Raw genomic sequence first — 17,585 nt, 5'->3', positions numbered from 1 at the left:
TCTCACGTCTCACGTCTCACGTCTCACGTCTCACATCTCACGTCCAACGTCTCTCACGTCTCACGTCCAATGTCTCTCACGTCTCACGTCTCACGTCCCATGTCTCACGTCCCACGTCCCACGTCCCACGTCCCACGTCCCACGTCCCACGTCTCACGTCCCACGTCTCACGTCTCATGTCTCATGTCTCATGTCTCACGTCACACGTCCAAGGTCACACGTCCCACGTCCCACGTCCCACGTTCCACGTCCCACGTCCCACGTTCCACGTTCCACGTCCCGCGTCCCACGTCCCATGTCCCACGTCCCACGTCCCGCGTCCCACGTCCCATGTCCCACGTCCCACCCTACATCTCACGTCTCACGTCCCATGTCCTACGCCTCACGTCTCACATCGCACGTTCCACGTCACACGTATCATTACAGCCAAATTTTGGTCATGGTTGTTTCGGACGAATACGGTCAAATTTTGTCTAGGTCGACTCAATCCAATGCAGTCAAATTTGGGTCGGGATGAACTCAATCGAATACTTTCAAATTTTGTCTAGGACCGACTAAGTCAAATCTCGATCGGAACTGACTTGATAAAATTTGGCCTAATTCGGACAAATTTTGTATAGGGTCACGCCAACTCAATCAAATACGACTAAATTTTGGCTAGTCCGTCTCAACCTTTAGCCTAACCTAACAAAAAATATAAAGTAAAAATTTGGATTGGATATTTTGGATTATCCATTTTGAAAATCTAGATTTCGAGAATGGATATTCAATGCATAAAATATATAAAATGTAGATTATATTGATATCGAGATCCAATAAAATGGATTTTAAATGGATTGGATTTTTAATAGAATGAATATTAAATGGATTAGATCATAGAAAAAATTGATTGGAATAAAAATTAGATTTTTGCCCACCGTTACAAAATACTACGTTTAGGAAACACACTTCAATATACCATGTTTATAAAATAAATATAGCACGAGAAAACTAAATTAGCAATTTGTATTTATAGAAATGATGTCATTTACTACCAATTGAAAATGATACCATGCTTAGAGTTGTCAATTTGGCTCAACTCACAGGACTTGGCCTTGACCTATGTGGATGAGGGCCAAAAATGCCCATAAAGTAAAAAAAAGCCCACAAGGACAAAAAGCTCACAGAGTTAAAAAGCCCCCAAATAAAAAAAAAACTCATTAGGCCAAAAAGCCCATAAAAGCCTTGTGGGTCAATGTTAGCCCATGACTTTTCTTTTTAAATATGAAAAATATATTATTTTTTAAATATATTATTAAACTTTCGGTTTAAGTTGACATGGTTCGAGAATCGATCCTGGCTCATACATCTCGAGAATCGGCTCGACCCGACCAATCTCGACTCGACTTTTGGTTTGGACTGACCCAAGACAACTAGACTCAATATTTGACTCAGAGTTAAAATATTATTCTAAAGAATTATAGTTTAAGTATTTTAATGGGCCAAATTTGCCTTGGTCCTAACCCACTTGAAAGGAAATTTTAGAGACTATGACTTTTTTTTAATCCCCTCATTTGTAGTCCCTCAAAGGAGCCTTAATAAAGAGTTAATTATGACTTACTTATTTTTTTTGACCAAATTGACACATCTAAGTATGCTTCGTTACCCAAGAAACCTTTCTTTGGTTTCAATAACTAACAATTGAAAGTTTGAAAATAACATTTTTTTTTGTGGTAGTTTGAAAATTTTAAGTTTTCTATACATCAATTATGTGTGATTTATCACATTGACAGATAACATTTCATTCATATATTATTGATACATAGTATGTTGGCATTGGCGGACCAACGAAGAGACAGGGGAGTCGTGGCCCCCCAAAACTTTTTTTTTGAAATTTTTTTAATGTTATTTGAAAATTATTTTATTTTTTGTTTTTTTAATTATGTATAAGAAATTTGATTTTTTGAAATTTTTTAAATAATAAAAATATATATTGAGAATTGATAAAAATTAAAATAGGTATCTTTTTATTTATTTTATAAAATATAACATTTAATGTTAATAAATAATAAAGCATAAAATTAAATTTAATAAAAAATAAATAAATTTATTAAGATATTTTTTATTTTTTCTCTCATTATTTTTTGAGTTTCTCACATATTGTACCCACTTTAGATTTTTACTTGTTTTGTTTTCTTTTATTTATGAAGAAAAAAAAGAAACTTGAACACAAATTCATTATTTTGTGCTCTCATTTTTGTATGCTTTATTCTATTAATGAAGAAAAAAGTAATTCTTTTTTTCTCAATTGATAGTGAAATATTAGTTTAATAATTAATATTATTTTTTATCTTACGAACAATTGGTATATTCATTTTTATAAATATAGAAGAAAAAGCAATGCACTAAGTGTTTTTTAATAACTGGTTTTTAATTGTGACTTGATTATCATATATTTTTCTTTTATTAATTACGTATCGCAATTTTTGTTTAGATTATGATAAATTATCATTTAGTATTTTTTTAAAACATAAGTATATTGATGAAGAAATAAAAGAATAAATTAATTATTTAAAAGTGATAAAATGGAAGCTACCGTGAGGAAGAAAATAGACAAAATCAATCTTTGACAAAAATAGGAAGTCAATTACATCTACTTTATTGATTTTTTAATCTGTCTCGTCTTATTTTAACTCTTCTTGTTTCTACAACTATATTAGAAAGATAATTTTCTACAGTGAAAATTATCAAAATAAGATTGCAAAATAAAACGGAAGATAAATTTTGTTGCTGACGATATGATTATTTATATTAAAAACAAAATATAACCAAAAATTTTAGTATTGATTCAATTATTATTGAGTACAATAATCTTACAGATCCATAATTAAATATATAAATTTTAAGTGTATTTTGGCACCCCATAAATATTGAGCAAATTTCGCCACTAGTATGATATTTTTTTTCAGCATGATACTTTAGGCATCAGGTAGTTCGAATTAAATTGAGATTAATGCAAATTTTGGAATTTCGAGACAGAAAGTTGTATGCAATTGTGGTGTCTTAACATTCGGTCATCGTTCGTTACTCAAGGGTTCAAATGGATCATTTTAAACCTAAACTTTTATTTTTTTCAAATGAGCATACTTAATTTGTGGGGGTTTATAAGCTCTAACCCTTTTTGGATTCACATAAAATTTATAGCAATAGATATGAACTTCTCAATGATGATCATATTTTCATAAGAAAGTTTTTTTTTTTTTCAATGAACAAGCTTAAAATTGAGTAGAGAGAGGGATGCAAACCTAGCTATAGGAAAGAGTTATACGTAGCTTTCCACAATCAAATTTGGCGGCTTCAATATTTATGCATATGTCTACCACACTTTAGAAGATATTTTCTATAAATGGTTAGAATTTCTTTGGTATGTATCTATACCTAATTTGACAATTAATCTTTTTCTTTAAATTGCAAGATATTTTTGAGCTAATTAGGCTCATCTTTTGTTGTGTTTGCACACATGTGGTTGTGGATTTGGAGGTCTAATCCCAAAGTTTCTTCATTATAAGTTTGTTGGGACCAACATAAGTATATGTGTTGAACCTTTTTCATAATGTTATCATCACTAAGTGCCTTTTAAGAAGGGGCAAAGAAAGGTTACAAGGATTTTAGATTATTAGGCTAAATTAAATAAACTCACGGTGTTTTTTTTTTTTTTTTATTTCAATCTTGGCATGACCACGCTATTTTGTGAATATATAATAAGAAACTTTTGCCATTGGTTTTATTATTATTGGACTTTGTTTATTCTTTGCTCGAATTTGTGGGCACTATCAATTAAAGATCCTTTATTGGTGTGGATGGACTTTATTTGTCACTAGATGTCAATTTATCTTTATTGAATTAAAGAATATGAATAAAACAATATAAGAATTAAATTTATTAAGTATGTTATTAATATAAGAATTTTATTGATTGGCTTAACAAAGTCCAACATAATTATAGATCATTGAATTTTGAAACATGCTATGAGGAATTTGATACTTATTTATGTACACGAAGCATAAGATATTATTGAGAAATTCTTCAATCTTTTACGCAATCAACTTTCGACTACTTGTTGAGATATATTCTTTGTATTTGTATGAAAAAAAAAAAATCTTTGTAAAGAGAAAAACTCATGTAATTAAAAACCCAAAAGAGATCATAACAATTAATAAGAACTGCCCGAAATTGATCCATTTAATTTGCGCTTTTAAAATAGAGACATAGATAGATATAAATAAAAAATATTTTAGTGCATCCTAACATTATAGATAGTTAACATTTAATATTATAAACAATTCAATTACTTTTAGTTGTTTTCGCACAAAAATAGAAATAAAAAGTATCATTATTATCACTTCGTAATTTTAAAATCAAATTATTGAACAATAAACACATAAAAAAAGAGCTTAATTTTGATAAGTATTGTTAGATTATATTTGTCATCATTTATCTAAGTTCAATAATGTTATTAGATTCTATCAATATTCAATCTTATATATTCTTATATAATAAATTTCATATATAATTACTAATTTCTCAAAACCCTTGATAAGTATTTTTCTTTTAAATTTCATCCAGTCATACATTGTGGGCTATATATATGTAGATATTTAATTACTAGTAATTAGCCTAGCTATAATATGATGTCTTCTATACAGAGTCATAAAGACTAATTAATATAGGCGATAGAAGAGTAATAAGTCTATGCTTTTAAACCATTTATATATTTAATTTCTAAAACATTCTAATTTAGCAAGTAGATATAAACTACAAGAAATATTTTCAATTTTAGTAAAAAAAAAAATATTAGTCATAGTGACTAATTTAGATACTAATTTATAAAATAAAAAATCATTTATTATTAAAATAGTCACTATTATAAATACAAAATTATAATTGGTCTCCAAAATTTAGTTACCAAAATTTTAGCTAATAAAATAATTAATTTATAAATTGATCACTAAACATTAACTACCAAAAAAATTAGTTTCTAAATTAATTTGTAATTAATTAGTAATTAATTTAGCAACTAATTATAATTTTTTATCTATAACTATATATAATTAGTACACGCAGGCGCGATAGTGCCTGTGTTTACACTAGTTTATAATAATAACTATTGTAATAACCATTTTTTTTTTTATTTTATAAATTTGTATTTAAATTGTCACTATAATAATTAATATTTTTTTTATTATTAAAATTTGTTATTATTTAAAATGTTTTTTGAAGTGACATAATATTATTATAATAATAATATTCATATATATATATATATATATATATAATATGAATATATGTAGGCCTATTTATAAATAGTCACATATGCATGCAATTTTCTATTCAACAAACCATTAAAACCCTATAACTCCTTAGTAGCACTGATCATGGCTCTTAATCTTTTAACATTTTCAATCTCCTTCTTCCTTTTCTTTGTAACGAAGCCATTTTCAATTGTTGAGCCAAGAACCACAGAAGCCTCCGAGGATTCATTCATCAGAACTCTTCGAAATCTAAGGGGCATCAGAAAGGGACAAAGGGTGAGAGGCACGATCGAACTCAAGAGCTACCTCAACAAATATGGCTACCTAAACAACTATTCACACAACAACCACTTCGACGAAACCGTAGAGCTTGCTCTGAAACAGTACCAAGTGTTCCATCACCTACCTGCCACAGGTCACATGGACGCCGAAACCCTAAGAAAAATGAGCCTCCCACGTTGTGGAGTACCCGATGTTGTTGTCACCCCACAACATGACGACGACAACCTTAAAGGGTTAGCGATTCTCGCAAACTATACCTTCTTTCGCGGGTCACCGAGATGGGACGAGTCAAAGAGGGCACTGACCTATAGATTTGAGTCAAGTGCTAACGTGTTGAGAATGGATCTTGTGAGGTATGCAGTGAACAATGCCTTCCGAAGTTGGTCAAGAGTGAGTGACTTCACATTCACTGAGATTCCATTTCAGAATAGTTTTGGTTCTTACTTCTACCCTAATTATAACCCTAACCCGATTAACATAGCCATAGGATTCCACCGTCGAGACCATGGAGATGGGCACCCGTTTGATGGGCCGGGTCGGGTTTTGGCCCACACTTTTGCACCGCAAGATGGGAGGTTACACTTTGACGCTGATGAGTCGTGGGTTAGTGACCCTAGAGGTGAAAGTATCGGGTCGGGTGAGGATGCGGGTTGGGAGTGGGTTTGGGGTCAGGGTTGGCGGAGGAGAGTGGCTCCAAGGGCAAGAAGTAGAGAAATTGATTTGGAAAGTGTGGCATTGCATGAAATAGGCCATCTTTTAGGACTTGGACATAGTAGTGTTCCGGACTCAATCATGTACCCTAGTTATGAAGGAGTGAGGAGATATTTAAGTCAAGATGATAAAGATGGTATAGCAGCTTTATATGGTTATAAAAAATAGGGTTAGATATATTTTTTATCCCTCAACTTTCAGTGAAATTTAGAATTAGTTCATCTTTAAAATTTTTAACCAATTTAGTCATTCATCTCTAAAAATGCGTGAATTTAATCATTTTAACCAAATTTTGTTAAGTTCATCAGACGTTTCAAACGCATTTCATGATAGTATTTGAATTGTTTACGTCGTTTGACACATTTTTGTTTCAATGTTAACTCAAATATTATTATAAAATGCGTTTAAAATGTCAAATAAACTTAACAAAATTTGTTAAGAAGGACTAATTCACGCATAAAGATAAAAGACTAAATTAGCATAAAGTTTTAAAGAATGATTAATTTCAAAATTTACTGAAACTTGAGGAACAAAAAACATATTTAACCCTAAAAAATAGAACTTGATATTGATATATGTTGTTACATTTGTTGATTTGTGGGGAGAATAGTTTTTATACGTATAGTTAGTGTGTTGGTTAGTTGTTGATTTGGTGGTGATTTGAGTAACACCATCAACATTTTTAAAAGTGATTGAAATCATGCCAAAATAATTTAACATTAGAAAAAGTGATTGAAATCAAAAATTTTCACTATTCTGAAATTGTTTGTATTACCACACTTCACTATATTGAAAATGTTTATATTACCTACACTTTCCTTGACACAACCCTCGTGAGAAAAAAATGAGATGGAAAGACACACTACCAAATACACCAAAAAAATAATAAAGGTAGAACACGAGTTTACAAGAAAAAAAGTTTATATATATATATATATATATATATATATATATATATATATATATATATATATATATATATATATATATATATATATATATATATATGAATGAATCATAAATATGTGGAACGATGAGCAATCAAGCAGGAAGTTCGCTATATACATCTTTCCAAATGATTTTTAAACAAGAGAGTCTTTTTCGAGATAAAAGCTTAGAGAGGTTTTTTAATGTAAGAAATAACTTGTAAGAATAATTCATCCTTTTCACGATATCTCATAATCATTTTTAGGCAACGTATCATAGAAGACGTAATCAATTGTGGTATATAAGCAATAATTGTTTATTTTGTTTTTCGGTTTTCACTCCAAGAAGTTTTATAATTATTAATGGTAAACAGATAAAAATTAACCGATGAAAAAAAAACCATCGATCAAATGGATTTTACCGTAGGATTTTATAATTTTTATTACTAAAGAATGTTTTCATCAACAATAGATTTTTTTTTTGTAAAATTTGTTAATAAATTGGATTTTTTATTATTTTTGTCAATAATTGACTTATTGATAATTTAAATTTTTTATTACTAATAAATATAAATAGATATATTCATCGGTAGCAGATTCATTGGTAATGGATTTGCTAGTAATAGATTTGTCGGCAAAATCTATTGGTTATTGGGTATTTTAATAATCCATCGCTAATTTTATTAATAAAATAAGTGTCAAAGTTTTCGTCTTTTGGCCATGACCATTTTACAGTAAATTTATGGGTAATTATTTTTTTAATTCGTTGGTAGATTTGTTAATAATTGAATTTTTCTAAAATTTGTTGAAAATTTGTTGGTAAAATAAGCGTCAAATTTCTCGCCAAAATCTGACAAAATATATCTCGTAATTGAATTAAATCACAATAATTATTATTAGGATAAAATTTATCAACCAGCATTTCGCGGATGAGTTTTTGTCATCACTTTTTCGTCCAAAATTTTGTTTCATCAACAAAATTTAACACTATTTTTTCTTGTAGTGGTTTTTGTAAACACAAGTGAAACAATATATTTGATTATGCCACTGCTTAATTGATTATTTACGCAAAAAAGATTTTGGCCTTCAAAAACGATAATCAATTATACAATGTGATAGATAGGATGTAACTTTTTCTACTTAAAAAAAGAATTACTTACATGTATTGATTTTTAAAACTTGATTATAGAGACATAATCAATTATTAGAAAGACTATTCAATTATCAATAAAAGCGATCTTTTAAAATAAAATGTGTCAATCAAATCATAATTATTTATTGGTAACAATAGTGAATTATCCACTTATAATAATTGATTATGTTAGCATAAGTCATGTTATAGTCCATGTATTTGTGGTTTCCAAGGTTAGCTTTGTATATATTATAACACATATTATAACATTTTCTAAACAATCAATAATAAACAACCTCCTTCTTCAAATATTTTTTTTTTCTACATGGTATTAGAGTCTCAAACGATGAATGGTTGAGAATAGATTCTTGTAGTAGTTCCTCTTTTCTAAATTTTAAACCCTAAGCTTTATTCACAAATTTTCAAGTGTTTCACTAGGTTTTGTTAGTTTTTTGCAGATTTTGTTTCACCCAATTGCAATTTCGTTTTTTGCTCTAAGGCATTTTTTGGAGCTTCTGCACCATGTTCTTTATGTCATTTTAAGGTATTTGCAATCTTCTTTTAATATTGGGTTTGTATTATGTTTTATTCATTGCTTTTAGCATGTGGTTCATAATTTTGTTTTGTATTCAATTTGTTATAGCGACTCATAAAGATAATTATCTTCAGTCTATTAGTATGTAATTGGATGATAAAAATTATTCCTACTGGAATTATGTTATGAAAAGCTTTTTTCGTGAAAAGTCTACGTGAAGTCATGTTTTAGGTGTTAAGGCAAAATCGATTAATACCAAAAGGGTTAATTATGTTTTTCGTCCCTCAAGTATTATGCGATTTTGTTTTTAGTCCCCCAACAAACGTTTGCTCCAATTTGGTCCCTCATGTTTTGAAACGATTGAAAATAGTCCTCCTTTTTGGACGCCGTTAGTTTTGTTTGACACCTGACAAACGGAGTGCCACGTATTGATCCCGTTTTAAGCTGTGTAAGTGGACTGTGTTTCTGCACGTGCTAATTAAAGAGAATGACATCCAAATAAAAGAGGGGTTGGGAGAGTTTGAAACCCTAAAATTGAAATTTGAGAATTGGGGCTTCGAGAAAGTGAGGAATTGGTGCATATCGTCACTGGACAGGCAAAGTTTGGCATAGTTATTGCGTTCTTCACTGTTAACCACTTTTTGGATTGTAGAACTATTGGATTATTGTATTCACAATTAGGGACCACTTGTCTGCTACACTTAATTGACAGCTAGTGTTGGATTATGTTTTATTGTTTATGAATGAAAACAATTTAGACCACTTTGTTTTATCAATAAATCATTATGTAATTATTTCATTGGCGTGAGTTTTGTTTCAATATGCTAAATCTGGTATTAAGCAAAATTTCCAGAATCTGAGATTAATGATAACAGTATTTGTATTCCGCGGCGTACATGGAAACCCTTTGCTACCACTCTTCATCAGTGAAGAACGCAATAACTATGTCAAACTTTGCCTGCCCAGTGACGATATGCACCAATTCCTCACTTTCTCGAAGCTCCAATTCTCAAATTTCAATTTTAGGGTTTCAAACTCTCCCAACCCCTCTTTTATTTGGATGTCATTCTCTTTAATTAGCACGTGCAGAAACACAGTCCACTTACACAGCTTAAAACGGGATCAATACGTGGCACTCCGTTTGTCAGGTGTCAAACAAAACTAACGGCGTCCAAAAAGAAGGACTATTTTCAATCGTTTCAAAACATGAGGGACCAAATTAGAACAAACGTTAATTGGGGGACTAAAAACAAAATCACATAATACTTGAAGGACGAAAAACATAATTAACCCATATCCAAATTGATAATTATACTACTGATTTAAATGTATGAGAAAGTGATAACTCTGAGGTTATTCACTCTGTATATTTGTTGTCCGATTTAAAACATCCAACTTTTTACTGGAATATGAATCTTAGTCAACAATCCCATCGCCAATTTTCTGACTAATCGATTTTCAAAACCAATTATCTTAATTATGTGTGCCGCTTACACTTTTAAGTTTTTCTACATATCGATGGACACTTATTCAAATTTTGCTCATTACAAATTATCGTTTTGGGAATAAGATTTACATCTACACACAATATTAGTGTAAACAAAGTTACAGATGGCAGCTGAAGCCTCAGGGCTAAAGAGATATAATAATACATTTTAATTTGGTCCCTAAAAGGCACAAAAATGAAAATTAACTTTTTTATTCTTTGCTACATAATAATATTTTTTTTTATATTTATTTCTTATTATTTATGAAATATTGTATATATTATTAATTTTGTGTTTGTTGTATTAAATTGATAGTTTGATCATTATATTATGACCTAGTGAAAGACTTGATTTTTATTCGGATAATTTCTTTAGGTCCCTGAGAACACAATTATCTTGAGGACGGGACTTGCTTTTATATGTGGTAATAAAATTTAGACTTAGATACCGATTTTGTTTTAATTTTTGTTCAGATTTTTTAATTTGGTTATAATATATATATTTTTTTTAATTTGTTCTTAATATTTGTGAATTTCAATTTAGTTTTTTTTTAATACCGTCCAAATAATTAACAGACACTCTGAAGAATGACTACAGCTCATTATTTCGGAGTTTTATTTAGTGTTTTTTTAATTACTTTTAATTATTTTAATTATTTTTTATTTTAAAAGAATATACACATGTCAAATTAGTATCGTGTCAGCTTTTTATATTCAATTTTGTTATGATATTTATTATTATTTTTTCAATTGAGTATATTTTTTTTAAATTGAACAATTTTATTTCTCTCCAAATTGGAATTAAATTTAATTTTTATATAAATATTTTATTGATACTTTTATTAAAATTCATATTTTTTTAATTTTTTTTAATTTAGAGTTAGAGTTAGTTTAATTTTAATAGGTTAAAAATCAAATAAAGTAATAATTTTAGACCAACTGTAACCCTAAACCAAAAAAATATTTAATAAAAATATAAATTTTAATTAAAAAATATCACTATAATATTTATATAAAATTTAAATTTGTTCTCAATTTGAAGAGGGATAAAATTGTTCAATTTAAAAATATATATATATAAATTGAACAAAAATAATGAATATCAGAATCAAATTCAATATAAAAAATTAATCCTGACACATCGACTTTTTTTTTAAAATAAAATAAAAAACTACGAAATGATACGTGATAGTCATTGCTCATCATCCATTAATGATTTAATCAGAGTTAGCAAAAAAGGATAAAATTGACTAATATTAAGACCAAATCGGTATTTAACCATGAAATTTAAAATATTTATTTTGTATTTTTATATTATATATTTGATAATCTTATAAGAAATATGTGGTTACAATTTTATAAATATATTAAAATTAATATCACTGTATTATATTATGTATATAAATTGTGGTAGATAGGGATGTCAAAAAATATGTATTTGCGGATAAAACCCGCAATGAGTAGAAAACGAATATTATAAATGGATACTCGTGGATAACGGATACAAGTATTTTTTTTTATACTCACATGTTAACGAGACAGGTACAAGTATCATAGTATTCGTACCCGTGGATACTCTTACTTGTTATAACCAAATTTAAATTAAAAATAAAAAGCATGATTAAAATTTCAACAAATTGATTTTAAATGGGTTATTTTTTATCAATTGATTTAAAAAAAATTATTTTCTTATAAATTGTCATTTAACATTATTTAAATGATTCGTTTTGAAATTTATAAATATAAATACTTTATTTGAATTTATAATTAAAATATATGTTAAATATTTTAATTTCTTAAATACTCGCGAGTAAAATAAATATTCATAAACAATAAAAAAGAAAATATAGAGTGTACCAAACATGTTAGACTATTTTGATTTTGACTTTTTTTTTTCCTTTATCCATCAATTTCACATTTTAAACGAGTAATGAGTGAAAGTAATTCATCAGTTTGTTTTTTTAAATTAAAATTAAGTTAAAATTAATTTAAAAGATTTAATTTTATATTATATTATTTAAAAGATAAAAAGATATAATAATATATTAAAACTTATGTTATAATAACTATTAAGAAAAATTTCACATATAAGTATAATAATAATACTAATAATTTTAATTTATTTAATAAATGTTAATGAACGAATTAAAGACTTATAAAATATTTATATAATTAACATATTTTAAATACAACAAACCTGATTACAATACAAATCAATGATACAATTTTTATAATTATAAAAATAATAAAATTATAATTTTAATGTAATAAAAATGTAAACATGTGTTTTTCTGTAATTAATTACAATAAACAATAATATATATATATATATATATATATATATATATATATATATATATATATATATATTTAGTGATCGGTAAGAAAGATTTTCATTTTACTTTTTCTCAGATTCAAATAATCATTAAATATATATTAATGGAGAGAAAAGAAAAAATTGTCAAAAAAGATGTTAAGGATTTCCTAGAAATAATTAAGAGCACTTATTATGTAATTAATTTCAACATTAATGAAATGTTAAGATTAAAAATAAGCTAGTTGAATTCCAATTAAGATTATGTTTGGTATTATTCTAACGTCCAACTATCATTTCCTATCACAAAAAAATTTATTAAAAGAAATAAAATAAAATAATGCAAAGCAAATAACCATACCAAATTTATGATAAAAATTACACTTCATCTACTATAAGAAAAATCTTAACTAATAACTAAATTTAGTGACAAAAAATAATTAGTCACTATAGTGACTAATTTATAAACTAAAAAATTATTAGTAATTAAACTAGTTTCAAAAAATTATAATTGGTTTCTAAATTTGTAACTAAAATAGTTTCTATTATGAATTGATATCTAAATTGGTCAATAACATTAGTCACTAGATTAGAGACCAATCTAGAAACCAATTTTTTTGGTAACCAAAACCTAGGTAACTAATGTTACTGGCAATTTTAAGACCAATTCATAATAGAAACTTTAGTTACTAATTTAGAGATCAATTATAATTTTTTGAAATTAGTTTAGTTACTAATAATTTTTAAATTATAAATTATATATATATGAATTTGTTAGAACTTTGTTTATTATTAAAAATTTTCATAATTAATGAGATTTTTCTTGTAAATTTGTTATAAAATTTAGCAAGAAAATATTTTTTTTACTATTTTTCCTACGAATCTTAATTGATAGATAATATTTTTGTGAATAATTTTTTTTTAAATTATAAAAGTCGCAAGTATTTCCTACAAAATTTTCTATGAAAAAATGTTTTTACAAAATATTTGGTAAAAACGTTGGTAGCAAATTCTTGCAAACCATTATTTTTAACAAAATTTGCAAGTATTTCTTTAGAAAAAAAATTTCAAAAGAAAATGGGCAGGAAATATGTATTTTTTTTAGTAATGGTTAAAATTCACTTAATTTTATCGTCTAAATTGAAACAATACTTAATTTTTGTTCTTGATATATAGTAATTTTTGCTCAACTCTCATGTTTGATAAAGGTGATAAATTATTGGGTTAAGTATTGTCTTGATGTGAGGTTGATAACGGAGAATAAATGTTAGGTGGAAACGGAAAAGGGGTTGTGTGTATTGCTTGTGGCTTTGTGTTTTTGGAGAATGAAGATGTCCATTATATATATAAAATAAAGGAGATGATAAAATGAAAAATTAGTTTTATTCTTTAAAGTAAATATTTTACCATGTTATGATCATAGTTGTCATAATGGGTAACATGGTTCAACTTACCAAAGATTGGTCACTTAGAGTCAACTCAATTTGGTTCACTTATTAACGAGTTAAAAAAATTTGAATTCGGTTTGTCCCACTACGGGTTGGTGGGTTAAACGAGGGCTCAGTGACTCACTTCATTGAAAAAAATATATAATTTTTTTTCTTCATTATAAAAAAAACTAAATTACAATTATAATTAAAATTTAAATGAACTTCAATACAATCCAAATACAATTCAAAAGGATGTTAAACTCCAAATACAAACCAAAATTACAAAAATAAAAATTATCAACGTGTTGGCTACAAAAACAACTTAACCCAATCCAAATGCAAAACCCAATATAATAAAAAAATTTGTGTGACCCTTTATTTGCGAGTTGGTGAGCCAACTTGGCTCACCATGGATTCAACTTGAGTGAACTGGATTTTAGGTGGGTCGAGTCAAAAATTATACTCTACTGAAATTTGCAAAAAAATTTCAACCCAATCTAGCCTGAACCCATAATGGGTCAGGTTAGCTCGCGAGTTCTAATCCATGTCAATAACTCTCATGATACTTCGTTTACCATGTCAAAAAAACATTAACACCATTATCTATTAAGGACTAATTCTATGAATTTTAAAAGAATAAAACCAGATTAGAATAATCTTAAAAAAAGACTAAAATCAAAAATAGTTTAAGAAGTACAAATATAATTAATCCTAAATTATTTTATATACAATTTTTTAAAATTGTAGAGATGTTAATTCAAAACATTTTTCAATTCGTAAAACTTGTAACTAGATGTTTATAAAATTCTGAAGTTTAATCTACATCTCTAATTCAACCCTCTATATATATCAAATTGTCTTAGATGTAGCCGATATTTTGTTAGGTATTACCCAAGGTATTAAAAGATTATTAGACTTTTGAATTTACACAGTGATTAAGGTACATTCAATTTTTACATAAAAAAATCTTCTCTAATATGCATTTGACCGCACCAATTAAAATATCCCAACTCCCTTCCTTCTATAAATTGCCATGCATCCTCCATGCACCAAAATACACATCAAATCTTTACAAAACCAAAAACCCTAATTCCATTTTTTTTTTCAACCATGTCTCTTGACATTCTAAAACCTTTAATCTTGTTCCTCGTACTCTGTGCGGTGAATCCTTTTCCCTCTGTTAACTCTGCAGTTCCATTTCTCAGAACTCTCGAAAGCCTGAGGGGCATTCGCAGGGGACAAAACGCGAATGGCGTAGGCACACTCAGAAGCTACCTCAAAACTTTAGGCTACCAAGTAAACGAACAATCTTCTTCCGACAACAACTTCGACGAAAACGTTGAATCTGCTCTGAAACATTACCAGGCATTCCATCACTTGCAGACCAGTGGCGTGGTGGATGATGAAACCATCAGAACCATGAGCCTGCCACGTTGTGGATTACCTGATATCACAGCCACTCCTAACCCTAACCCTAACCCTAATAATCCTAACGGTTTATCATCACCAGCTCCCCAAAACTACGAGTACTTCCCAGGGAACCCAAAATGGAGCAGGTTTAACTTAACCTACCGAGTGACTCAAAACCCTCGAGGAGTTTCCGTGACCCGGAACGATTTGAGAGAAGCAATGAGTAATGCCTTTCAGACGTGGGGAAATGACAACAATTTCACGTTCACTGAACGCACTGGTCGAACTGACATTGTCTCTGGCTTCTACTATTGGTTCCACGGTGATTTTGCCCCATTTGATGGGCCAGGTATGGTTCTGGCTCACGCTTATGCTCCAGAAGATGGAAGAGCACACTTCGATGCATCTGAAAGGTGGAGCACTACAGGGGCTGGAGAGTTTATTGATCTTCTAAGCGTTGTTCTGCACGAGCTTGGTCACCTTCTGGGGCTTGGACACAGTAATGATTCTAACGCGGTTATGGCACCAACATATACAGGGGTACGAAGGAATCTAGCACAAGATGATAAAGATGGTTTAAACAATCTATATGGGTTTCCGAACTAGAATCTTGAGAATATAAGCATCGAATAATCGTCAAGTGTAGCATGTGTTTGGCCAATGTGTGTCATGTAATTCATTTCGTAGAGGCTGAAACCAGTTTCATGTACTACTATTAGGCAACAATTAAATAAGCCACCATGTACACTTGTCATCAGAGTTCAAATTCTCTATTAATTTTTTTTTTATGTTATTTTTTACCGAACATTAAAAAAATACTATACTGATATTTTAAATATATTTTAAAATGTTGAAATTAATGATATTCAATGTACAATATAGAAATAGTATAGAAAAAACCAACAAAAAAATCTAAATTCTCAAAATTTTCTTGTAATAATAGATTTACCAAGTAAATAATTGATTAAATACGAATCTAATTCTTAACTTTAACAAAAGAAAAATGATTTTTTGATTACTAAATTTTGAAAACTTTCTCTTACAATCTTATTAGGTATTTTCTAAATGATTTTCTATTTTTCTATTTTCTTATTCTCAATTTCAAAACTACTTAAAAAATAACACATGTTGTAAGAGAAAATTGTCAAAATATAGTAATCAAAATATCATTGTTCTTAACAAAAATAAAAAAAATCATTAAAAAATTAATAAATTTTTTATTTTACGATTTTGAATTAGAAATAATATTAATTTTTTATATAAATTGGATATAAATCTCGTAGAAAAACCCATCAATAAGTCATCATGAATATAAAAAATAAAAAAGTAACAAAGCTAAACTGTCCTCTTTGATTGGCGTGCGAAATCTTAATGCAGTAATTGATTTTTCTTTTTAATATCCCCTGGACCAAATAAAGTTTCCTGTCAAAATTTCAAAACATTTAATTAATAGTTAGGTCAAACTTGTACTTGAAACTACAACTAACAAATATAACAAACTTTGCCGCGTTCATCAGTCCGTAACAAAAAGGAAACTTACCTCCTGTATAAATTAAATTCTATCTTAATTATTTAATTAATTTTCTAATTTATTATTTTAGTTTATTATGATCATTTTATTATTTTTTAGTTCAATTTAATTTTTTAATTTTTAAAAAATGTTTAATTTTGATTTTTTTATTATTTTTTATTCAATTTAATCTTGTTTTTAGATCATCAAATTTTATATTTTTCAATTTAAGACTAAATTAATAATTAAACTTAGTTACAACTTATATATATACATGTTAAAATAATATTTTAGAATTTATATATCAAATCATTCTACCTAAATATAAAAAAAATTAAGTATATAGGATGAGTAAAAAATTAAATAATTTGAGTATTTAGGTAGAGTGATTTGATACATAAATTATAAAAAAAAAACTATTTTAATATATATATATATATATATATATATATATATTATAATTAAGTTTAATTACTAATTTAGTCTTAAATTGGAGAGCATAAAATTAGATCATTTAAAGTAGAGATGACTAAATTGAATAAAAAATAATAAGGGGAC

At 27.8% G+C, this 17,585-nt stretch overlaps 2 protein-coding genes across 2 annotated transcripts; both read left to right on the top strand.

Annotated features, from left to right (window-relative positions):
• Positions 1-5,390: 5,390 nt before the first annotated feature.
• On the top strand, positions 5,391-6,574 carry LOC114182750 (metalloendoproteinase 1-like). Its single transcript, XM_028069680.2, has one exon. It carries the CDS (start codon positions 5,415-5,417, stop codon positions 6,450-6,452), a length of 1,038 nt encoding a protein of 345 aa, XP_027925481.2. The 5' UTR covers positions 5,391-5,414; the 3' UTR covers positions 6,453-6,574.
• An 8,578-nt stretch (positions 6,575-15,152) lies between these two features.
• On the top strand, positions 15,153-16,274 carry LOC114182569 (metalloendoproteinase 1-like). Its single transcript, XM_028069459.2, has one exon. It carries the CDS (start codon positions 15,218-15,220, stop codon positions 16,121-16,123), a length of 906 nt encoding a protein of 301 aa, XP_027925260.2. The 5' UTR covers positions 15,153-15,217; the 3' UTR covers positions 16,124-16,274.
• The last annotated feature ends 1,311 nt before the right edge of the window (positions 16,275-17,585 follow it).

This window comes from Vigna unguiculata, chromosome 4 (assembly GCF_037176805.1).
Source record: "Vigna unguiculata cultivar grain cowpea cultivar isolate G323 ecotype 2 chromosome 4, ASM3717680v1, whole genome shotgun sequence".
Lineage (NCBI taxonomy): Eukaryota > Viridiplantae > Streptophyta > Magnoliopsida > Fabales > Fabaceae > Vigna > Vigna unguiculata.
The sequence above is the reverse complement of the archived record's forward strand: the minus strand, read 5'-3'. Positions and strand labels throughout refer to the sequence as shown.